This window comes from Fistularia commersonii, chromosome 16, assembly GCF_037954325.1.
Source record: "Fistularia commersonii isolate RoL2024-O1a breed Wild chromosome 16, RoL_Fcom_v1.0, whole genome shotgun sequence".
Classification (NCBI taxonomy): Eukaryota; Metazoa; Chordata; class Actinopteri; order Syngnathiformes; family Fistulariidae; genus Fistularia; species Fistularia commersonii.
In genome coordinates this window covers 7,669,297-7,695,151 of record NC_141299.1, presented here as the reverse complement: position 1 = coordinate 7,695,151, position 25,855 = coordinate 7,669,297, and the positions used below count along the sequence as shown (strand labels likewise).

General features: G+C 38.2%; 1 protein-coding gene across 1 annotated transcript in view; it reads left to right on the top strand.

Annotated features, from left to right (window-relative positions):
- Window positions 1-23,690, top strand: part of polrmt (polymerase (RNA) mitochondrial (DNA directed)) — a 46,308-nt gene extending 22,618 nt beyond the window's left edge. Inside the window, exons 12-21 of the mRNA XM_086162295.1 lie at window positions 1,515-1,637; window positions 3,204-3,383; window positions 3,838-3,924; window positions 5,456-5,569; window positions 13,919-13,971; window positions 16,806-16,904; window positions 17,714-17,786; window positions 19,567-19,658; window positions 20,986-21,059; window positions 22,855-23,690. Of these exons, the coding sequence (XP_086018421.1) occupies window positions 1,515-1,637; window positions 3,204-3,383; window positions 3,838-3,924; window positions 5,456-5,569; window positions 13,919-13,971; window positions 16,806-16,904; window positions 17,714-17,786; window positions 19,567-19,658; window positions 20,986-21,059; window positions 22,855-22,904 (945 nt within the window). The 3' untranslated portion in view covers window positions 22,905-23,690. The remainder of the gene's footprint in view (window positions 1-1,514; window positions 1,638-3,203; window positions 3,384-3,837; window positions 3,925-5,455; window positions 5,570-13,918; window positions 13,972-16,805; window positions 16,905-17,713; window positions 17,787-19,566; window positions 19,659-20,985; window positions 21,060-22,854) is intronic.
- Window positions 23,691-25,855: the final 2,165 nt, after the last annotated feature.

The window sequence follows — 25,855 nt, the reverse complement described above, 5'->3', positions numbered from 1 at the left end:
ACTGGCTTTATATACACTTTGTAATGAATATGTTTTAAAGGTGGCTTTTACTTGAACTTCCGACATGCCATTCTTTGAGAATTTAGAAATCTATAATTTGAAGTAAGCATGAATTATTTCATTTTAATACTCACCAAGGCAATCAACATAAAGTGAGAGACAGAGTGCAACAATTAGTATTTTTGGTAATGTGATTTCGGTAAGTTTTATATTGTTTTGTAAGTGGTAAAAATTGTCCCATTTTATCACATATAAAAGGATACGCTTAATGCATCGGGTACGATGAATATAAAATAAATAATGGATAGAAGAACTCTGTCCTTAAGTGAACAATATTATTTCATGAACAAGTATACTATTTTTTTGCTGTTAGCTATACATTGAACTAAAGAGCACATATTCTATAAGACACCATGGATCATAAAATACACAATGTTGACATTTTACACAGGCATCATATTTCATATACTGTAGCCCTCTACAGGCAGTCAAAGTCACTTTCAACACATTTATTAGACAGATGCTGAAACCACTCTACCTTGTTAAATTATCTGAGATCAGCTGATCTAAGTGGACAGCCCAGGTATTCACTTCCATATAATCATTCGGTTTTTGCAATCCATCTGCAATTTTCATCCAAAGTGCCGAGTTTCAACTGCTTTGGACTGACTTCACAACCAGTTTTCACTGCATCCACATGCTTTGCAATCAGCCATCTTCTACTCTCTGTGCCTGACCTAATCAATGTCTTTTTCGGTTTTCGGTGACGCATTGTCCTTTTTTCTGTGCCCAATGCGGGTGTTTACTGTTGCTCCCTCTATCGTGTTTTTTTTCAATGTAGGTGCATGGAAGAACTGGGAGCTCACAGAGCAGTAATAATATAGTAAAATATTGGAATGGGCAAATTGGGCTAATTTTAAGTCCTCCGGGCTCTCCACCCCACTAGGGTGCCCCCGACCCCCGGAAAAGGGGGTTGTTGGCCGGAGCCGTGTGAGAGACACTGAACCACCGGGCTCGCTGGCCACTGCCCCCCAGAGGGGGAGGGCCACAAGCAGGTTACGGGTACCCAACGGCGCGCAGCCTTCCCTGCACGGTTTGGTAGTCCGTTTGGTGTTGCCCCCTCGACTTCGGGCATCCGCCCTTGGCAGATCCATATTTCAAAAGAACTTCTCATATCAATGAAAGGGAGATGAACATGTGCGATATAGGATATGTTATAAACTAGGACCAATAACTTTGACTGCATAATTTTTTTTCGTTGCGTTTTGGGCTTTTATGTTGTTGCTCACATTTAATCTTTTTCTTCATCCTCATTTTTATTCTTGTCTTAACCCTTTATGTAATTTTGTGCTTCGCATTTATATTCTTCAAAAGCATCCATTAATCCTTGTCTTGTCCCTCTCATCTTCATTCGTGTTGATTTCAGTAGTTCAATTTCCTCCGTCGCCGTTCTTTACCCCTCTCCATATCACTCCTTTAATCATTCTTTACCCTCATGTCCTGCTCTCCTCCAGGATGGCTCCTGTAATGGTCTTCAGCACTATGCTGCTCTAGGCAGAGATGTTATTGGTGCCAAATCAGTCAACCTCATGCCCTGCGATGTGCCCCAGGATGTCTACAGTGGAGTTGCACAACAGGTCAGAAACTGTGAGCTGCTTTTCGGCTTGCTGTTATATTTACTGTTGTTAAACTACATAAAGTCAGTTGTTGTACAGCATAACTGAATTGTAGTTGACTGTAAAGTCAACAGTGGTGTTTAATTTTGTTTAGCAGCTAACTCTGCCCATACAAATGCTAAAACATGCCCCTGGGGTATTCAGATCAGTGAATTTGCAAATGAGCCCAATGCCAGGGGCATGCTTGAAGGTCAAACAGCTGATTTTGACAAGTCTAAGACACAGAAGAAGAAATGCAGAATTTAAAATACATAAAAGTTCATTACTTCAATTGTGAAATATTTGTAATTTATTGCATCACATTTATAATATCATAAACATGATATATTATATTTATCTTATCTATGTCTATCAATCAGAAAAAGCATCTGTTTGAATGGCTAATATTGCACTGACTGAATGACTTGGGAATCCAAAGGGTCTACATGCCACTGTTTTGGAAATCTATATTAACTGAAGAATCCATTCACAACTTGGAGGAGGAGGAAGGAAAAAAAATCACCATAATCACTGTTAATCATTAAAATTAGATTAAATTAATTTAAGCTTAAATGCTGCATGTAGCTTGATACTTACATTCTCCCTATGCTATGCATTTATGCATAGCATAGGCATTTATGCATAGCATAGGGGAACTTGAAATAGTCCATTGAAAATGTCTTCATTTCTTTGGATACTACGTTTTTTATTGTCTAAATATGCAGCAGGAGTAGAGTCCTGTCTCCAAAGAAACTCAAAGCAAGTATACATAAGTAGAATTTTAATTACCTACAAACAAATGTAAACTATTTTGTGTAAAAATATGCATTATAAAATGCATTGTCCATTTGAAATGCTTGCATTAACAAATATGCAGAAAGGAGTGTCTATGCCTTGATTGGCCAGTTACTGAGGGGAAAATGCAAATAAATTAATTTGAATCAGTCATCCAAAACCTTAAAGTTGTCACTGGTGTCTGTAAAATTGTACACGTAAAGTGAGTGCGTATATCAGCTGTCATCATGGCATTAAGGAGACGTAGATGAACACAGACGCTACAACTTGCTAATGCTCTGTTATAAGGCAATATTTCATCAGGGCTTCACCTGGTATTTTGCTATCTTCTATTATCCTCAACAGGTTTTAATTTATTTTAGAATTTCTTTTTTTTCTTAACAGCATTGACTTCCCTTGTACAAAAATGTAGTGCTTTCTTTTTCCTCAGGGTACTATTCAGACGTGTCTGCTGTCGCTTATATGTATGTCAGTGTCTCTCCTTTTTGCATCCATAGTTCTACAGCCTTGAAGCTCTATAGCTGAAATCATAAATAGCTTCAAAACCCTTTTTTAAATACAGCGTTAGACACTGTGTTTAGACCTGTTACCTAATTACCTTTAGGTAATTATTGCTTAAACAATTGTCTGTACACACAATCAACTCTTTATTGATAACAAGCTAGATAAAGCCTCTTGAAAAAAACAGATTGCTTTGCATGCAAATCTGAGTGGAACTCTTACGTAGCAGTCAATCTGTTACCTGTGTCTCAGGTGGAGCAGTTTCGAGCACAGGATGCAGAGAAGGGTCTGAAAATTGCCCAGGTCCTGGAGGGCTTCATCAGCAGAAAGGTGGTCAAGCAGACTGTGATGACTGTGGTATATGGGGTCACACGCTACGGGGGACGACTTCAGATAGAGAAAAGACTGAAGGAGATTGATGAGTTCCCCAAGGTACAGTAGAGAGAAAGGGAGTTATTACGGCTAGGTCGGTGGGGGGATCCCTCACACAGCACACCATATTATATTTAGCCTCATATCAGCATGATATGTCAGACTGGTATTTTAGCACAGGGTCTCTTCTATGTGGGTCACTTAACACACACACACAAAGCCCAGATGCAGATGTATAATGTATAAGGACTTTTCTGCTGTTGGCCTCATTTGTTGCTGTTGTTTTCTGCATATGTATTAATACATGTATATCAGATTTGTTTAATGGCCAAAGGAACCTCCATCGGAGTAATATTGTGACTAAAACAGTCGTATTATTCCACATATCTGCACACTAAATTTGTATTCTCTAATAATTTTATGTCACAAAGTGACAGATATGGAGTTGTGAAATGTGAAATGTTATTGCTGTGTTAACAGCTTTTGTACACCCGCATATGTGTTTTATTTTCAGGAGCATGTGTGGGATGCATCTCATTACCTGGTGCGTCTGGTGTTTAGTGGCTTAAAAGAAATGTTTACAGGGACCAGAGAAATCCAGGTGAGGTTATTATACTCAAGACATGTACAAATGTATACTGAGGGGTCATATCCTTTACATGAAAATACTATAGCCACAATGTTAAAATACTAGACTTTAGAGCAAGGTTTCTTTGAATTAATGGTACTTCTGCATTTTTAGACCTTTGACAGCTATGGTTGTTGACTGTAGAGGTTACTGCTTCATATCCACTTGAATAAAAAGGCAAATGTTTTAAAACATCAGAGAACCAGAAAAAGAAATTGGTAATATACTTGAGACAGCTACTTAAATTCAGATTTAAATACTTACATACTGCATATGATAAGCTATTCAAAGAGTAAACTAGATGTATGACTTATTGCCTTAAGAAGAATATACTTTATCCGTAATGATGACTAGTCGACTTCAGGATCATTCTTTTGGCAGCACCCATTCATCAAGTAGACTCTATTAATAGATTTAAGAATTGCACCTGGCAGGGGATTGTACTTTGTCTTCACAAGCAGAGGGAAGTCTGCTAAGCTAGAACCACTACCTCTCCTGATGTTTGTCCGTCGGAGAATATGTGAAAACAGCCCAGTCTTGGACGAGAAATTTCCCATTAATTCTTGGTTCCGACCCAATAATTCTGTTTTTGCATATTTGTGCACATCGTGTACCTGCTGCACTGAAATAGGTCAAAACCACTCGCTTGTTGCATCAACATCAAGTGTGAGTGAGATAGCTTGTCATTCCTATCTTTTGCTCTTTACGCATTTCTCAAATATTTCTACAACCATACCATCTGTCCTTGTCAATCTATGCAACCATTATCTTTCTCCTACTTATTCTCCCCCTGCCTGTCTCAGTCCATCTGTAGAACTATCAAGCTTGTTCATCCCACACTCCTGTCTATTTGCTTTTAAGCTATCTTAATTTGATGGCTCATGGAAAAAGACAGAGATAAGAACACTAGTGATTGTAGCAAGGGAGCAACATTAGGCGAAGCTGCTTCCTGGAGTTGTTGGAACCAAACATTCCCGGTTCGATTCCCACGCGCCTCCTAGCCTGTTGAAGGGTTGTTGAGCAGGACACTGAAACCTTAACTGCCCCCCTTGCACTGTGAGGCTACCATCTGCTTATGGTTCATCCATGATGGGTTAAATGTGGCAGTCAAATTTCTCATGTGCTGTATGTACAACTGAATGTGACAAATGGAGAAAAATGCATTTTTTTCAATCGAAGACCCATGTGCACTGTTCCCTCTAAGCTGCGCATTTGCGCAATCGCGCACTGCTCCAACGTTTTCCGCACACAACAAAGCTGAACTGTAATATAAACATATTTATTTTGTTTAGAGTTTAGCTTGGATTTTATTTTGTGTGCAGCATATATTTGTTGTGTGCGGAGAACCCTGGAGCACTGTTGTGCAGCAGGGTTGTGCATACACGCAGCTTAGCTGGAACACTGCCCATGTATGTAATAATAGTGATTTAACTATTTTTCTAACAAAACTGCTCAGTGTTGCATTTACTCTCACTTCACCTTAACTTGCATATTTCTTATGCAGGATTGGCTGACAGAAAGCGCCAGGCTCATCTCCAAGGCTGGCCACACAGTGGAGTGGGTGACACCTTTGGGTTTACCCATAATTCAGCCCTACCACCGAACACGTACCCAAGTGGTAAGATGCTTAAAAATGCAAATGGCTCTCCAACATATATGTCAGATCCCTATAATCACAGTCGCTGTGATTCGTCTTGTCATCACTTGTTACACTGCAAAGCTTTTACAAAGCTTCACTCATTTATACAGTATCATTTTTAGAAATATGACACTTATCGCAATTTGTGTCGTTAGTTTTGTCTCTCAGGTGTGCACCGTATTTTTCCAATGTTGAGCTTGTTTTCATTTTTTAATTGTTGCATTACACACATATTTTCCATTTAGATTTTTGGAATGCCATTTTTTTTCCTGTAAGACAGCCACTGAAATTTGAGTCGCAAGTTTATGTCAAACCTTCACTGCAATATTCTCACAGCTGTACAAAAGTTATTCACAAAACTCTACATATGTGTAGTTCAAATCAAAATGAAGGCCAGATTTTAAAATGGAGCTAAGCAAAATACTTTTAGTCCACAGTTATTTTAAGATCTATACTTCAATAACATTTGTATTGAAAGATAATTATTATTTATCTTTTCCTTTGCACATTTAACTGCTTTCTGAGTTATGTGCTCATATAAGTGTGTATGATTCCAAACAATTCACTTCAATTAAAAAAACTTTATTTGTCCCCAAAGATGCAATTTTTATGAACATACTTGAATGTACATCTACTATTATAAGTGGATTCCATACTTGTTAATAAGAGAGCTCAGATTGAGTTCTATCTGTTTGCAGATTTTTGTTAAACTCTTTTAAACCATGTAATTTGATATGGTATAACATTTAATGATGTCATGTATTCTTGTCCTGCTGCCAATCAATTGTGTCTGACTAGCCCAACTGACTGTTCAATTACCAAGACATCAAGTCCCTATATATATGTCTTTGCTATAAGAATGAATGTGTGAAAATGTGTGTTCAGATGTATTCAGTGGGCTATTAAAAAGTGTAATTCAAGCCTTCCTTAAACCAGTAATGATCATATCACTTTATGATGTCAACATGTCAACTTGCTTTATAGCATATAGTTCCTCCTTAATCTCCTACATTCAATCATTCTGTTTAGCCAGACAATCAGTTCATTGCTTTCACTATGTAATTTTCGCTTTCACGGAACCGGTAGTAGACGAAGCTGATAATGTATGTGGGAGGCCAGCTGGCTGCAAAATATTTAGTAGGTTGAAATCATGGATGTCCAACTGTCTTCTAAGTATGAACAACAAAGCATACATTGTAAGCACTGATGGTAACAACTACTAATATGCCCAAATGCTTTATAGAATGCAGTGTTTTTATCAAACATGAGCAGGCTGTTGTCTTAACACAGCCAGACCATAAATGTTGCCTCGCTCATTGTTCCTTGGCAATAATCATATAAAATTTGCCTGATTTAATTAAACTTCTGACATCTACAGTCCAAAAATTAATTAGCATGGGGTTTGATCTTTCCTGTTTGATATATATTTGAACCTGTCTTGTTCTTGACTTGATGCACTTTCTTGCTTTGAGGTTTTTCAAAGATGTTTCGACTGCATCTTTCATAAAAACCCTGTGTTACCATGATACCAAGGGTAAAGCGTACAATATATTCTGCTTCAAGTGGTTATGACTCAGGATAATCTCAAGGCCCCCATTAACTTTGTAAAGGGATATGTGGGCATGGATAATTGATGGATCGATATTCTAGCTGTCGGATGTATGCAAAAAGTGTTGGCATAATGATAATCATGGATTATTGGGAGTTTGGATTGTCCACCAAGAAACCCTCTGATATATTTTCATAATAGTTCACTTCCAAATTCTGCATTTTTTTCCACAATTTCAACTTCCTGTTACCGACCTTTTTCTGTTTTATCATCTTGATTCAAGGGTTATAATCGCGTCCTCTTACCACATGCTGTCTTGTAACTTCAAGCGCTGGGTACCACATGGATGGCATGTCTGAGTTAGACTTTCCAGATTTGATAGGTTTAGTGTAGGAGTGCCTCACTGATAGTGTATTGTGATTGCCCTGAGTGCCATCACTGTAATGTAGCTTAACAACATAACCAGAGTTGTTGGATAGTTGTCACTATGGAGATCCTAATAGTGGTGCCTCTGAGAGATAAATGTCTGTGTGCTGGCACCTCTGTGAATAACAGTCCTGTGAGTGTATTTACAAGTACCAGGTATTCTTCATGTAACTTACATCTATACCATCATGATGTAATAGAAGAACGTCAGGCTAAACAATTAATCCAATTGTCTAATATTCAATATATACAGTCCTCAGACCTCATATTCCCATTAACAGTAATGTATGAGATGTTACCTTTGATTAAATATTCTAATAGATGATGGAGGATTAAATATGGTTTCACTCTAAATTTCCTGATTCTTTTCAGCTCATTTTAATATATTTTCCTAATTTTTGCCAGTTTTAATGTAACTTTTCAGTAAAGTTCATGTAATTTCCGTTTTGTTTTATTCGTGATTTCCTCCTTTTTTCTCATTTGTGTGGATTCCGAAATATTCCTTATTATTTTTTTTCCATGACTTTGAAAATTATTCAGTTAATTTACTAGAGAGTGGGAGAAAGTTACACAAATAAAATTAATTTGGGATTTTTTTTGGGTAAAGATTGCAATGTTGTTTTTTTTGTGTTTGATAATATAAAATTCATCCAATTCCTTGAAATTCTCAAGGTTTTACATAAAGCAGATGGCACAGTCAGCCAAAGGCTGGTGGACGCTGTGGCTGCTCTTATGACAACAATCAAATGGTTTGTTTATAGGAGAAGGACACCTCATAAGTATGTGTCAGAGAATAAGGCTGGCAGATACTTTTTCCCAGAGGCTGCATCCTTTGTTGTCAGTATAGTAGGGTGCATTCCCTTGATTTGATTTGATCTGTGTTTTTGTATGTCCAACAGGGACAAGGAGGCTGATTAACATCCCTTTATTTCAAGTTCCCCAATATCAATAAATGCAGGAATGAAGCGTTGACTTTATGGATTAGCTTAGGTTTTACAGATGATTTTGTTCACCCCACCTGCAATAATTCTCTAATCCAGTTGCATCATTGGTGACAAAAATGAAACTAAGTTGCAGAAAGGTCACCTTTTCCAGACATGGATAGATTAAATTCAATCTCAGAGTCTCCTCTCTACCTCTTAAATCCAAGGCCGCAGTATTTCTGGGGATCATTAGTAATTAGACACCAGATAGAATTGCACATTGAGGCATGATGCCTAGTAAGAAAATGAATAAGCATTGGAAAAATAGCATTTTACAGTCATGTCTGTTTGTAAGTGCATATCTGTTCCTTTTTATGTTTGTGTAATACTCTTTGCAGTGTGTGTGCACAGGGTTTAGTACAAATGTCAACTTGCGTAATTGAGTATTTTCCATGGGAGGTGAGGAAATTAGACTAGGATGGAGTAGCTGAATGGAGGATGAACATACATCAGTGAAGCTGACTAACAGGATTTGGAGATACTAATCGGATCAGAGGTCACTCTGGCTCAGATTCCTTGTTTATTTTTCATTCCCCTTCCCAGGCAAGGTTACAGTGAAATCTCACATTGAGCTAATGGCGACGCAAGGGAGTCATCAGCTGGATTGAATGGATTTATGAGTTTATAGTGTGACAACTGGTCTGTGATCTGATGTCCTCTATTTTGAGAGATTTGGAAAGGTTATTTGTGGTATTTTATGGTAAATTGTGATTGCCAGGGACAGTTACAGGAAACATTCACTTTTTTTTTCCTACAAAAAAACCCTAAACTATAGCAAAGTAAATTTAGACCCTAGAAGACTTGTCATTCTTTATTGTCAAAGATTTAGGTTTCCATTTTGGATACTGATCAGCAGTATGTAAACAGACCTTTTTCAAGGTTTTAATTCATAATAAGTGTAAATTCCACACATCAAATATGATTCCATGGTTGCTATCCCCCTCAGGCTTTTGGTTGCAGCTTTCACTCCCCTGAGCCGGTGAGATAGCATTTTTTCACCTTTATATTTAAATTCATTAGGAAGCCAGGTTAAAAGCCGGAATTGGGAGACCTCCTTTTTCCTCGTTCAGCTACAATTTCTTGACATTTCTTTATTTCAGTTAACTAAAAAAAGTATACTGCTAAATGGTCTAATTTAAAAGCAATATGTTCAAAGAATTAAATATGTATTTTTCTAATAAAAATCCCCCATACTTTATCTAGCCCACTTTCAGCCCATGTTGCTGCCTTACTCAAAGGATGAACTATTTTGTCTGGTTTGCTCTGTGTAAACGGAAAGTAGGATTGCAGCAAAGTTGAATGAGTCTGGTTTTCATTTTAATCCTGAAGAGCTATGAATCTCGAAATGTTGATGGAATACCCTCCCTGCCTCCTTCTGTATTGGAATAGAAGGGGAACATAATGTCCCGTTGATCTTGCTTAATTTTGTGGCATTTTAGGATGAAATAAATAATGCAGTTTGAGTTTCAAGGACACCCTTCAGAAATAGAAAGTAGAGTTTTGTCAAAAGAATGTACAGAAAAGGTCAGTGGGAATATGGCTCAGGGGTGCCTTGCATGTTTGCACGCATGTTCGTCTATATGTGCACTTGTATGTGGTATGTTTGTGTGTGCGTGTGTGTGCGTGTGATTACACATATATTAATCTATCTTCAGCATGAGAGGGAAGGTAAATGACTAGGTGACCCTCAGTACTAAAGACATGCATCATAGTAGAAATATTGAAGAATATTGGGAGACTCCCCTCCTGGCATTTTGCCCTACATATGGTTTGCAATGACCATTGGATTTGTCTACTTTCTCAGATGATTTAGACTCCAGCATTCTATTCAGACAACATCCATTATGTAGCTGCAGGGTTTAAGTCAGGTCTTGTACACAGATCACCCATTCTTGCATTATAATGAATGTATTGGAAGGTTCAGTCATGACCTAATTTCCAGTGGGGCAGTCTATTACACCAAAGGTAACCTCCATTTATGTCACCATCACCTTTATGTGGTTCTTCTTCTTTGTAACTGATCATGTTACGTTGAGATCATTGCTCCTCAAATAGTACTCCCCCCCCCCCCCCCCCCCCTCCCCTGCAGGAGGGGCGCGTGTGACCCTGGGGAGCATGCTTATGCTGTAGTATTAGCTCTATGGTGTAGGTTTTTTTTTTGCACCGAGCACACACACACACAAACAACACAAAGCAGGATAAACGAAGTGCAGTGAACAAACCCTCAAGACACCCTATAAAAATATTTAACAGGGATGATAAGAAAGGTGATGATGAACAGAGATAATGAGACAAACGAAAGTCACCTGAAAGCTAAGATGAGGAAATATGACGAAGCATATGTAGCGCTCGGCCTCACTGTGACTACAGTGGTGGATGAGGAAAGATGGATGTGTTTACAGTTTCTAAAAATGTTGGCAGCGGACTGCATGAAGCCAAATAAATTAAGGCATTACTTAAAGACGTTACATCCCTATTATGCAGATAAGCCGCTTAAGCTTTTTTTAAAGAGAACGTGCCAAATATTTCCAACCATCATCCCGCGTTGTGAAAGAAACTTCAACCAAATATATATCAGCCAGCGATTGCTGCTGGATTGCAGCGATTGATATATATTTAACTCTTTTTATTTTCTTTAATGTTAATAAGGATACAATGTTGGGCAGAGGTGTTCATATTACAGTTATATAGACATATGATAGTAGTAAGAATTGCAGAGTACAGTGGGAAGGCGCAAAATGTTTTCTTCTTCCTCGGGGGGGTGTTACCGAAAATAAGTGAGAAGCACTGGTTTAGATGCAAAGGATGTTTGTATGGTCAAAAATTTTGGGACACATTCCAACAGGACCTCCAAGGGCAATGAGTTCACAGCATTGAAAGAAACAAATTGGGTTTTCCATTCTGCTCACCCATCAATTCATTGGTAACCTTGAGTGACGCTGTCATTAAATTATACATATGACAGTCAACACCTTGAATCTTGAATCTTTGAATCTTAAAATTGATCAATGAGACCCAGTCTGATGTCAACAGCACTTCTACCTGTGCTGCTGCAGAGGCAAAGTGCTATTAAAGGTATAAGAAATAAAGACAAATGCCCATAATGAATGCCACAGTTCTAACCACAGAGACTCCCACCAACCAAAAGTAAACCAATAGTCTGTGAATTCAGCCCATTAATGACACCATTCCTCATAATCAAGCTAAAAGTAAACAAAAAATGAAACTGTTTTCTTGAGTTTTTTGTACAAGTTGAAGAAGAGAAGTATATTTCTAGCAATAATAATAAACATGAATAAATTGTATTTAAGTGGACCATTGACCCGTGAAAGGTCATGTAGAAGGAACACCTAATTCAATGATTCTTGGCCCACAGTCCAACCATCCAAAAAGTCAAGAAAAATGTATCTTCTCTCGGATACAGTATGAAGGCCGAATTGAAGGTAAACACTCCAGTGCAATGAACTCACACCATCAATGAGGTGGCTACTTGCTGCCACTGATAACCCCTTTGTGATATTAGCTGTCGGCCCCACCGTGGCATTGTTCCAAGGGTCAGGGGAGAACTGCACTGCCGCAGATGGCTTGGCACAGCAAACTGGACAGACCTTCAAGGTTCAGGAGATTAGAGTGCTTGGTCCTTTCTGTAATGCAAAAAGGCAGTTGTTTTGGTCCCAGAAAGAAGAAAAATAATTGGATAAGAAAAGCAGCAGATCAAAAGCAGGTATTTATCCAATGCCATTATAGTGTGTTTTTTCTTTATTTTCTTTTTTTAAATGATGCTAGAGTTTTGTGATTAAGTCAGCAGTTTCCTTAATAAACAAGAAAGAATTCTTTTGCATGTAGTACACATAGCCTCAGCTTAAAATAAGTTAAGATATTTACAGCAAAAATCTATTCAACCGAGAAAAATCGAAACAGTGCTGTCTCACATGGATTTTGTTATAAAACACATGCTATAATTCTGATATAACAAAAAGGAAAATCATTAGTCTCAATTATTTTCAGTTTTTCAGTTTCCAGTGCTTTTTAGTATCAGGAGAGATCAGATTTCAAAATATTTTGACACCTCCAGTTATGCTTCTTGGCCCATTTCCTCCTTTCAGTGTGCACAGGAATTAATATATATTTAATGGATGAATGCATTCTTTCTCAAACCAACATTGTTCTACACAGGGTGGCTAAAGCATTCAAGAATGATGAACCAGAAAACGTGTCATCAAACCTGTTGTCCGTTTGGAAGCAGAGACCGTGTGTAAAGAAGGATATGCTGAACTAATTCCTCACAGGTCCATGATGCATGATGATGCACTCTGGGTCTCTATCAGTTAATTTATTTCTCGTAGTTAGGGTTTTTGTTATTATTTCAACCGTGACCTCCAAAATGAGGAACATGAAGACGGAAATCCTTTGCTCCTACATTAATTCACATTAACACTTGTCACTTTGATGTCTTAAAGTCCATAGTTATTGTTTCCTGTTCGTCAGTTCCTGACGTCCAGTCGTCAATATTTCATCAGATAAATTACAGAAAGTGCCACCTGATGTTGACGTTGCATCTAGGAGTCTTGATACCCTCAAATAAGCCTTTACCTTTTCATTCCTTCCTAATATTATATAATTATAGAAGTGAAAACCTGTTTCTCTTTTACGACTTGTTTCCAGTTTTTCAGGTCATTGAAAACACAAAAAAGAGTTAAGCCTTTACCTTTTCATTCCCTCCTAATATTATATAAGTATAGAAGTGAAAACCTGTTTCTCTTTTACGACTTGTTTCCAGTTTTTCAGGTCATTGAAAACACAAAAAAGAGTGAGAGGTTTAAGGAACAGATTTCAGAAAGGCCTTGATTTCAAAGAACATCTATGCGCTCAAACTTCAACCCTGAGAGACAAGAAAGAATGAATAAAACTGCTGTGTGCCAAACTTATCGTTTTGTAGTTTTCAAGATTTGCAAGTAACAATGTAAAGGTGGAGGGATTGAGAACTTTATAGCTCTCTTGGTTGTTAATTACTTGTCTGTCTTTGTTTTGGCCTGTTGAAAACCTGAAACATCAAAACCCAACTTGTTTGAATACGAATGAAGTCAGTTAAACATTTTTGGTGAGTTTTTCTCAAGGAGCTCTCTAAAATCTTAGGAAAGTTCTCAATGGATTTCTTTAAATCCATTCAGACTCAAGGATAACCCTATTAGTACATACTGGTCAAAGGGCACTGGGGCCTCAGAATAAAACATCTTGAATGGGCGGTGAAAGTAGACAGGCTTTAGCTAAGAGTTTTGTCTTGGCCTCATGTAACTATCTATATAAAAGTGTTCAAAGTGTTCTTAGAATAAGATCAGTTACACAGCTCTCTTTGTTGTGTCTGTCCAGCTGAAGAGTACCATGCAACACATCAACCTCCAGATCAGCCATGACACCAAAGAGTAAGTCTCTGCCACCTATTATTACTGTATGAAATCTTTGTCACCCTCTCTGCACTCATTGGTGTTCTACACTGCAGCGCACGTTACCTCATTATTCTCACAAAATGTTCATTGATGCTTTTCGCTAAAATTTGCATGCTGTAACTGACTTGAAACCATGTCAACAGGCAGTAATTGAGGAGAGAAAATTTGATTGCACCACATTTTTTTGCTAATCAATGTGTTCTGTGTTTGCTTTTCTGGTTTTAATGTAATTTGACACCACTTGAACACATTCTTTTGGCTTCCAGGCATGAATGAGACTAGAAAGCACAGCTGTCATGAAGCAATTAGCTTACATTTCTTTTAACGTCAACTCCACAGAAGCAGTGTCTCCACTGAAACTTTGCTTTGTTGCCAACTTCAAACTTGGAAACTTGGTCAGAAAGCCAGAAAAGCTGGTTATGAATTTGGAAACTCATTTGAAAATGGTAGCTTTGCACTGAGTTGTAAGAGTTTGAACAGGAAAGATAATGGTCCAAAGAAGTTATACATTGCCTGGCCAATAAAGTTGCAATATAAATGATAAATAATTTGAGCACCAAAATGTCTGAGATATATCGTATCCTTCAATGGTATGTATCATCTTAATTTTTTCATGAGTGTTGCTGTCTTAGAAAAAAGAATTATAGATGTGAGTGAAAGACGACAAGAGGTTGAATGTGAGACAGCATTAAAAACTAGTTGTGAGAAGATGGAGTCAAAGTATCAGAGGCAGAGACAGCGAAGACCCCTCAACCCCCAGTATGACATTAACTGTACACGGCAGAGAGCATTGTATAAACTGAAACCTGAGCCAAAGGAAGGTTGCAGAGGACGTTGGAGGAGATAGGGGAAGCGTTTGGCCTGAAACTCCCTGTCAGAGGTCCCAGCAGGGCTTCACACACTGACATTCAGAGACACAATTAGCATGATCACTGATGATAATGATGTTCTGCTACCTTTTGTTCCAATTAACAGCCAACAAGAATTTTACTCTGACCCATAGACAACCTGAAAAGTCTTGGCCAGAATTAATATGTATATTGACATACGAGAAGAAGGAAAAAAAGACAGATTGCCTGCTCCCACTGCAGACAGCCGTGTTTGGCAAATATTTTTCAGAACGTTATTTGGTGTTTACAAGTCCCAAAACATGTCAAATGAAAGTCTAATACTTCCCTTCCAAAAATAAAATATGAAGCATGATAAAGAAAAGGCTGACAGAAAGGAATCATGACAGTGTGCCTGTATAACCGTGTTATAGCTGTGGCTTCTGTCCTCTTCCCTCTGCCTTCATTTCCCTTAGATAAGCATTCATGCCTTTGGCAGCTCAGGGTATATGAAGGGTAGACTCTGTCGGGGATATGGGTAAATTTCAAAAGCGGAAGAAGCTTGATGTTGCTTTTACCACTGTGCATTTAGTAAAAGTTATGTGTTTGTTTTTGTTATAATCAGTACTTGTGTATAGTTTAGTGTGAAAATAAAACAGAGTATTGACATCCCATAGCAAAACAATCAGTTCAACAAGAAAATTTGGTGTTGAATATGCTATGGAAGAACGAATTGCATATGGAACTCCTTCAGTTCTTACCAGACTCTACAGACTTGACATTGGGCAATAAATTGGTTCAAGAATGGTTGGAAGTAATGTGAATCTGATCAGCAATTTACACTCAGGAGATGATGAGGGATAACTCAAAATACAACATCTGAATATTTATGATAACTCTTAAATATATTTACAAAGTGCAGTTGAAGCGCAGTTGAAGGTTTGGTACTTAATAATCATATAAATGTCATATCTGCACCCCCACCAAAGCATTGATCTTCATATAAAATTTAATTTGACTGAATTAAATATATAAACAAATCCAAACAGTGACTTACCACAGTCAATGTTAAAGGTTGTTGTTTTCATTAGCTATAGTTGATTAAATATCTTGAATTAATGAAGGTATCTTCAAGGCAGTGTCAACAGACTCCATATCAAAGCAGTTTCTTAATATGAAACGTCTGCCATCCAGCCAGGTACAACAAAATTAACAGGGAGGTGGGAGAAATGGTTATCCAGCACAGTCATTGCATATTTTCTCAGTCAAGTCACTTGTACACTTTTAAGGCAGGTATATATACCATATCTTTATAGTAAATATAAGTATAATAATTTTAATTGACACAGATTTAATACAGAATTCCAGATTCTGTTGGAAAGTAATAATATCCTGCTATAAGCATCTTGAAGTATGTCTCCTTTGTGTAATTCAAACACTGTGTCAAAGTGCTCCAATAGCAACAGAATAATAGTCTCACCTTACATAGCACTTTCACAACTTGTGGTTTCAAAGCCCTTCACACTCGATTGCGTTCATCCATTCACACACACATAATTACACATCGTTGGCTCCAGAACTGCCATGCAAGGCGCTAACCAGACCATTAGGAGCAACTTGAGGTTCTGTGTCCAAGCACACTTCGCATGCAGACAGGAGGAGCCAGCAATCAAACTGCCAGCCTTTCAATTTCAGGGACGCTCACTCTTCAAACTGAGCCACATAAATTTTATCATATGCGCTGCATTGTTTTCCAACCATCTATCGGGCATTTACATCATCTGAATGTTTTTTGAAATGAAGAGATGTTAAAGAAAGAAAGTATTTGTGAAATGTCAAACTATCTCCTTGAATAGATCATGATGATGGTACTTAAGACGTGGAAAATAGGTGTGGCCGAGGTATCCTATCATATCACAAATCATGAAAGGATAGTGGAAAGAAATCTGTTTTATTTATGTACTTCCCTCTTTTCCCTGATAGGAGGCCAGACACAGTTAAACAGAAGAATGCCTTCCCACCAAACTTCATTCACTCCCTGGACTCCACGCACATGATGCTGACTGCTCTCCACTGCTATAGGTATGACTGGAAACTGAAATCATATTTCAGCCTTCTAACAGCTGTTCATTTTCTTTCTGAAAGATAAATATCTCAAAATTGAGAAAAGTCTTGGGGAAAGCATGTAAGTGTACGTAATTAAATAAGAAATAGAGGAGTTAACTCCAACCATGAAGTCAGTTAACTATTTAGAAAAGGAGTTCCACTGCAAAGAAGGACTTGTAAAAATTCTCTTGTAAGTGGCTGACACTTTTAACATTCGAATGGATAGAAAGACACTGCTGTTCATAGTCATGACTGATATTCTTGAAGGCTTTACTTTAGACTGTCTGAATAATAAAAGGATAGTTCAATTTAATATTCTAGCGGTAAACTGTTACTAATTGATATGCTTCGATGTAAGCTTTGATAGGGACTGAATGAACGAGGAAATGAGGATCCATGTCTGGCTCTGTGAGACAGAATAAAACCCAATTTTGCTTGATGTGCCAATTTCTAATGTGTAGGAGTTCTGGATCAAAATCCCTTTTTATAAACATGTTTTAGCTCATCTTAAAAACTGCCTTGAAATCTCAAATTAGTTGTCACTTCAAATGGGTTTCAGTGGATACGCCTTGTCATGTGAACTTATGTTACAGGTGGGGATATTAATATATGATTATAATAGCTTCACAGATGGTGTAGCAATGGTTTCAGCGAATCTGGTCAAAGATATTTGTCATATAAACCTATCCATTTGTCTTGTTAATGTCTCATTTTTTTCTTTCTTTTTCTTTTAATTTTGCTTTTGCTTTTAATCACTATACATGAGCTTTCCTCTTTCCTCCCAGTTATGGCCTGACATTTGTCTCAGTTCATGACTGTTTCTGGACCCATGCCCTCACCGTGGATACTATGAACAAGGTATTCTGATTCCGTACAGCTGCCTTATTTCTCTCTCAAAATTCTTCTGCAAATCTCACAATCCTGTCAATCCCGTCTGATCATTTATCAATAGGGATTTAATGCTTTTTTGCAGTTTTGATTGATCCAAAAGATCTATCATGTCATTTGTTCTTGCCGATATGCTTTTTTTTCACGTTCACACGTCTTTGGAAACAGTTATCAAACATGTTTGCAAGTACTGAGAAATTAGCTTGTTTCTGTTTTTCTCCTGCTAGCACTAGTAATGAAAACAATTTCTCATCTCTGGTGAATGCGTCTTTCAAGGCGGGAAAATCTGCTTTGCGATGCAAGTACAAGCCATCTGACTGCTTTAGAAATGGCCATCTTTCTCCAGCAGTCTTACTCCAGATAACACCATTAGGCCTGGTGTGGTGAAAAAATAACTGTCTGCCACTGTCTGGTGGTATTATCATGTCAACAGACCCAAACTGAGATCCATTGTTGAATAAAATGGCTGAAACTGCCAGAAAGCCCCAATTTTCTGTAACTGTGGAGTCAGAGCATAGTCAGAGTTTATGTTTTCGCTCAACCTCATAGGAGTCACAACTAATGGTGCAGTTCCATTTCATTATCATTATCATTATCCTCTTGCTTACTGTCCGACTCCTGATGTGTGAGTGTGCATCCTCCTCATTACACAGGTAATTGAACATAGTACCCGAGGAACGACATTAATACATTAGTCAACACCCAAGCATATGAAGTTGGCCTCTTTTAATAGTAACTGATCTTTTGTTTGATCCATTCATTTTTCTGAACTGTCAGCCCTTTTCAGGGTGATAAGGGAATGGAGCATCTCCCGCTATTCACAGGATGAGAGGCTGGGCTCTATGGACAGGTTGCTGGTGTAGAATGTTCCAAAGTGACAGAAGATGAGCATTCATGCAATAAATAAAGCAATCTGAGAACTTCTGAGATCAAGAGTGACTTTCAGTCATTCTATTTAAAAACAAAAATTGGGGAGGGTGAAAAAAGTGAAGTTGATAAAACTTCCAGGCATGTTTCTCAGAAAAAGTGATATGTATTTGATCAATGCATCACTGATTCTTTGACAGAAACACCTGATTGAGGTAACAGGCGAGTGACCCTTTGGATGTTCATATTCTGTTAGCCTCTCGGTTTCATTTAGTATCAACAAAAGATTAAAAGATGAGAAGAGGTCATTTTAGGACAGAAGTTGCAACTGAAAAGGGCAATACATTTGAATAGAGCTGTGACTATCTATTCTCTCATATCTAATCCTGATATTCTATCATGTATTTATATTTCAGTGGGGGGGGTCGACAGAAGACTGGGGCATTGGAAAAAATCGACATGTTTAACATGTTTTCAGTGTTTAACATGATTATCTGCTTGGTTATGAAACATCACCTGTTGGAAAAGGCAAAGGCAACTAATTGCTAAGTTCTTGATTACATTTATTCTCATGAAATTTTTACTGTTGTGATCAGCTGGGTATAAACCATGTTTCATAATTTCAGATATAAAAAAACAAGACACACAATGGCCTTGAGACATTACCAAATATAATGTACTTTATGTCAATATATTGCCCATTCCAACAGCTAAGTGAGTGGGGTTTAAGATCTGGTAAAGGCCAAATGTGTCTGATTTTAAGCAAAGGCAGATATCTGATCTTTCTCTTGTTGCCCCTTTCGCCAGATTTCCCTTCTCTTCTGCCTTTTGTCTGGTTAAAGAGCAATTCGATTTCTCAAGGCTTGTTCTCTCATCATGCCAGGTCTGTCGGGAACAATTTGTGGCCCTACACAGCCAGCCAATCCTTCAAGAATTGTCCAACTTCCTTCTACAGAAATACTGCAACCGGCTGCCGTGAGTTAAACCATCTGTATAATCTTTTTTATTCTTTTATGATACCACACACAGGACATGTGACTCCCACCTCAACACACATTGTACCATAACACTGGAATACGAGGTTTTAGAATGTTGGGGATTATTTTTGGCCAGTTTTTCCATGCCCCTGTGTCAGTGATATAGATAGATATAGATATAATTTTTTTTTTTTTTTTAATTTTTTTTTTCTCTCTTCCGACATGCTCCTATCTGGCCTCAGGCAGGGTCTCACTCATCATCCATCTCTGTTTTTCTTGGGAATAATTGGACACCTTTGCTACAGCTTTTGACTTGTAGCAGCACTTGCCCTCTTTGCCTCCTTCTCATTTTGCAACTGCACCTGCAAGTTAGGAAGGAGAAAACAGGGACGATTTCTCTTAATTCACTCGTGGACACTGGGGTAAATCAAAACTAAAGTGCAATGATAGTCCTTATTACCACTTGGTTTTATTAAAAATATTTTTAATCATTGGATTTTGCTGTCTACTCAGATACATGCTGCCCCTTATACTGTATTTGACATTGCTTGTAAGCAACTGTAAAAGTTGCTGATTGTCGTGTACTCGGCTTCTCATACAGTATAACTTTCTTTTTTTTCCCAAGAGGGCATTCCTTTGACAGCCCTTTCAAAATGAACACAGTGACCTTCAGGAATGCTATGAAAATCCAGATGTATTTAAAGTCTGAATCTCAGTGGTTCTCAGCCAAACAATATGGCAGTTGTTATAAAATGGACCCTGTGCAGGGTAACCCAACTATTTTATGAAAGGGTAGATGAGTCTGGGGCAGTTTTTAACTGTTTGTTCCATGCAAATGCTTCCACTTCAATGGCTGTATTAGTCTACAAATTGCTTGTAGTCTAAAAATGTGAAGAGTAAAGGAAAGGGTACATGTATTTCTTCTTTTTTTCAAGGATATTGCTTGCTGATTTTTGGTAGTTTTCTGGTAATTTTTGGCAGATTTTATACAAGTCATGGGTGATATTTGGGTAAATTCTCCATAAATTGTGTACTGATGGAAGTCTCCTTCTTGATCCTATTTTACATGGCAGAGGCGCCTTATCTGTTGTAATATAGTAAAATAAGGAAAATGTAATATTAATGTTCACAGTTAGAAGCACTAATTTTTGATTTAGTGCTGATTATAAATTTTAGGACTTTGTGGACTGGCCCTTGGTCTCCCTGCAGGCATTTAAATAGCTTAGCCTAGGATTTTGGATCAAATGGAAAGATGAGGTAGCTTTTTTCCCAAACCATATTACTGGAGTCACTCAAGCCATAAATTTATTTTCATCGTTTGGCAGGGTCGATGCCAGGAACAAGAAGTACCAGGAGTACAGGAGGCTGATGCTGCTCCTGGCCAAGGTGCCCCATACAGGTGAGTTTGGTGTCCTAACATCTGATCTCACTGATTGTGATGAACTGTTTGAGGCAACTAAGCTCACAGGGTTTTGTTTCTTTCCTGCTAATTGGACTGAAGAAGACTTGAATGTCCTAAAGCCTTGTTAGGGGTTAGCCCCAATATTTTCCTCAAACTTTATTCTGTACTTGGAGTACTTCTGAGATGTCCTCATGTATCACTTGGGCAATTTGGATGCAGTAATTACGCAATGTTTCCCCATTTATTGTTTTGTCCAGTTGGTCAACTCGTCATACATTTTTAGGCGAGGAAAAGACAATTGGTCATTGATTCAAAGAGAAAACCCTCTTGAGTTTGGGGTAAAGATTCATTTTTAGCCATGTCTGTTGAATTATTATCTGCCCACTTGATCTGTATTCTCTAGTTTTCATAATAGAGGCTAGTGTTTTTTTGTTTTTTTTGTTTTGTCGTATTTTGTTTTGCAGAATGACAGCACACAGGCAGAATCTCTGTCGGTGGATGGAAGCTTTGTTGTTACATAACTCTTTGCTCCATCTGTACACTCTGTATCTGCTTGGCACAAACAGATGGGTTGTATAAATTGATTACTGTTAATTGTGTCCCTCCCCTCAATAATCAGCTTATGTGGCAAGTCAGGTATGCTCCTTGAGATAGGCGTGTGTGTATGTGTGTGTGTGTGTGTGCAGTGTGTGTGCGTGCGTGCGTGTGCGTGTGTGCGCGTGTGTGTGTGTGTTTGAATTTCCACTGTATTCATTGCTCGATACCTGACTCACAGAATCTGAACCAAAATCCATTATAATCTTCATTGTGAAGGATATTGAACTTATTAAGGGTCGAGCTCTACCGGGTGTAATCCTGGGGGGGATCAGCTGAATTAGTTTCGTCTATGACCGTAGCAGCACAGGGGAAGTGGCTGGAGAGAACATCGAATAACTTTCATTTCCAGTATTTCAAGAGCAGCTGTAGCGCAGCGTGACACAGCCTGTCCTTTTTTGTGGAATTGTATTCAAATTCACAAGGGGTGAACGAAGTTATATACTATATGTCCAAAAATATTTGCTCACCTGCCTTGACGCGCATATGAAATTAAGTGACATCCCAACCCTTATCCATTGGGTTCAATATGACGTCAGTCCACCCTTTGAAGCTATAACAGCTTCAACCCTTCTGGGAAGGCCAATTTCCTAGCCTTTTTTCAAAAATACTTTGGATAGTCAGATTTTTGGTATGAAAGATTGTTTTAAATATAATTATAATGATATAAATGATAGTAGAAACTAAAACAAATGTAATCCATGAGAACTACACATTTTGGACTGGCTGTCCTTATGTCTTCTGTCTTACGGTTCTTTTTCCCTCTTTCCTCATAAAAAACAAACCCATTTATAATTAAGCCTATTTATATGTAATGTTGATGTTTCAAGACACTTCCATAGCCCTTTCCATCAGTCAGCTTAGTCTTTTACAGAAAATTTTGAGAAGCCAGTCACTGCCCTGCTTCTCATTTGACAAGTTTAGAAACTATAATCTATTTTTAGCACAACATCCTGTACCTGGTTATACTTTTAAATCCATAAATAGTACTTAAAACCCACAGATGAAAATAGCCCTTACTCCAATTTGAGTTTAAATCTGCAGTGCTTCAGAAAATTGACTCTTATTCATGGATGAAATTATTTTTATGATGTAAGAATGAGATGATTATTTCAAGGGGACTGTTAAAGTGGAAGTACATGCACCTACTCTTTAGAGGTTTAAATCTGCTCTGACCCTTTGCTTCTTACATCTCCAGGGGATTTCGATCTCCAGCAGGTGAAAGACTCCACTTATTTCTTCAGTTGAAATGCTGGTGTAAACGAGCCACTGGAGGAAGATGAGTGGACTTGACAGAGAGCAGCAGGGAAGCTGCGGGCCACGCCTCATCCGACTGTTTCTCTCAGACCTGAGCTTATTGATCAGCTTCCTGGTCCACAGGCTGCCTGGAGTTGCAGAATCCACAGATTGTGAAGCCACCTGATCACAGGCCACATGTTTGGGAGAGGAGCACTCATACAAGACAAAGATGGGGAAATCGGGAGAAAGTACCTCTTGTAACGAACAGGACAATATTTTTGGAGGTGTGTGTATGCTAATGACTGTTGGAATCAACATCAGCTAGCAACACTTTTGCTGCTCAATTGGAAAGTAAAAGCATTCTACCAGTTAAGTGTGATTCTACTGATTGGTGGTGATGGTGTGTGTGTGTGTGTGTGTGTGTGTGTGTGTGTGTGTGTGTGTGTGTGTGTGTGTGTGTGTGTGTGGGCAGGCATGCAGTCAGGTGTGCTTTCTCCTGCTGTGACGCTGACCTGCCCTGCTTCTACACCCTCTAATCATTGATTGTATGATCACATCAATTTCCAGAGGTGGGATCCTCTCTGATACAATGCTTGATCATTCCAGCTTTAAAAAGATTCACCCAAGAACCTTGTTAAAGGACATTTGAGAGCAAGTGAAGCATTTTATTTCCATGGGGATCCATATGTAGTATTGAGTCATGGTGTTTTTAAACATCATTGTGTCATGTATCCCCCTGAATGACTAAGCATTTAAAAACTGCACTGAAATAAATATTTTGTTTTTTTTAATGGACAGTGCTTTTCATTTGATGTCTCAAAAAATAGGTGTTACTCTTGATGCCCATGTCTAATATTTAGTTTAGTTTAATCCTATTGTGAAACTTGAGATTAACTCCTCCTCATAGATATGCAACAAAGGCTTGACTCGGATTCCTTCTCTTTCTGGGCCAGTGCTGCATCAAGAATTAAAAATAGCAATTGTGCTATCTGATCTTCAGTGGAGACATTACAGAAGATCTAGACAAAGGGGGTTGTTGATGTTCAAAGACAAATATAGGCTTAGCCAAACAGACTTGCTGAGTGACAGACTAAAAAAATGCAAACAATCTTCACACAGGGTTGAATGGTGCACTGCTCACTATAGGTTTTGATATTTTCATTGACATGTGTACTTAGTGAGGCTTTTTATATTTCATGATGTGAAACTGACATGATTTTGAGTGGTTATGCTGATTACACCATACATCAATCATTATTTTACCTGTATTTGGGTTTTTGTGTCAAGTGACATAGCATGATATTTTAGAAAATGCGTTCTTCCTCAAAGATAATATCTTTCAAAATCACAAATCACAGTTGCATAATATCTGTAAACCTATAACCAGTATTTTTGTTTTCAGATGGTCATTTTGGTTTCCTTGACTGTATCTTGATATTTTTAAAGACCTAATTTAATTGGTTGAATATGACTGATGGACATAAGACGGATATTTATCATTTTATCAACTCTCCCATAGGGTGCCCCTGACAGCCCCAGAGGGGTCTGATCAAATCCCAACATTATTCTGAAAACAATAATTTTTAGACTTCGCAAGTACTCAAAAAAAAACACAAGGTTCCATTTTTCCCAGAATTTGCATCATGTCAGTATTTTATTATAAATTGGTGAAATTATTTGTGTGCAGTTACTGCATCTTTCAGGTTTGGAAGGTAAATATTTTGGCACATTTGCCAAAATTGATTAAAGAAAATCACATGGGTACTTCATGACTTGACTAAGCTAGAGTCAACAGTCACTTCACTAAAGCATTTACAATACAGTTTGAAGCCACCCATTCTGTTCACATGTTCTAGTACATTTACATGCAGATTGTGCCTTTTATGAATAATATATTATTTTTTATGTATATTTTGCATTAACTTTAAATGTTTTTAATTTCAAATCAGTAAATGCCCAGATAGGTTTAACCTTTACTTGCCATCACCCATCTAACACTGGCTGCCAAGAGGTATCTCTCATTTGAGGAGTAGCCTCAGGTTCTCATATACTTGCATATCATATCACATTTCACAGCTTCATACTCACAGCTGACTGAGAAAATGGCTCTTTACCAGATCTGAGTTCTCTGTTGGATGGACCGCAAGAAGAGTCCGATTGAATCAATAGTCACAGTGAGAGTAAAATTCACTTTCAAATACTGCCGTCACTAAATATGGTATCAAAATAATATGTACCAGTGCTCAGATGGATGGGCAGGGTTTGCACTTGGGTGCGGCTGTGGCTCTGATGGTAGAGCTTCCTATCCGTCCGATAGAAAGATCCCCAGCTCCTCCTGTCAGTGTGCCTAAGTGACTCTAGACAACACAATGACGACCACCAGCTCCAGTTGCTCATGATGGTCTGGTTTGCACATACTATAAAGTGATTGAAGCTCTATATGAGGCAAGATCATTTGCCATTCCTGTTTTTAAGTCCGAGTGTGTGTTTTTAATTTTTTAGTTTGTGCTGGGGTGAAGTAGGGGCGACTTTGGCCCTAGAGAGCATACAGGATACTGAAGATGTCCTTACAGCAAATTAAAGTCCCCCTGCAGTTTGATGGGTCTGTCCAGGCTTGTATTGGGGTGACTCCAAGGACGTCTGCTGTCAAATCAGGCAGCTGCTAAGGACGGCCCGGTGGTAATGGAGCAACTTTCAGGAGAAAATACTCTGAGCTTCCATTATGAGAACTCTCTAGAGATTCATGCATGTTTTTCATGATTAACTTGAGGGGAAGCTGATGGGAGAGTGATGGAGCCAGGAGTGTGGAAGGAAAGAAATTGTTTACATTTCACAATGTCATCAATCCAGCGCGTCTTAAGCGCAAATAGAATGCAGACTTATGTTTTTTAATGGGCCACTTCCCCTTCAAGCACTCATGATTTTTTTTCCGCTTGACAGAAGATCGTGCCTTTTAAAAG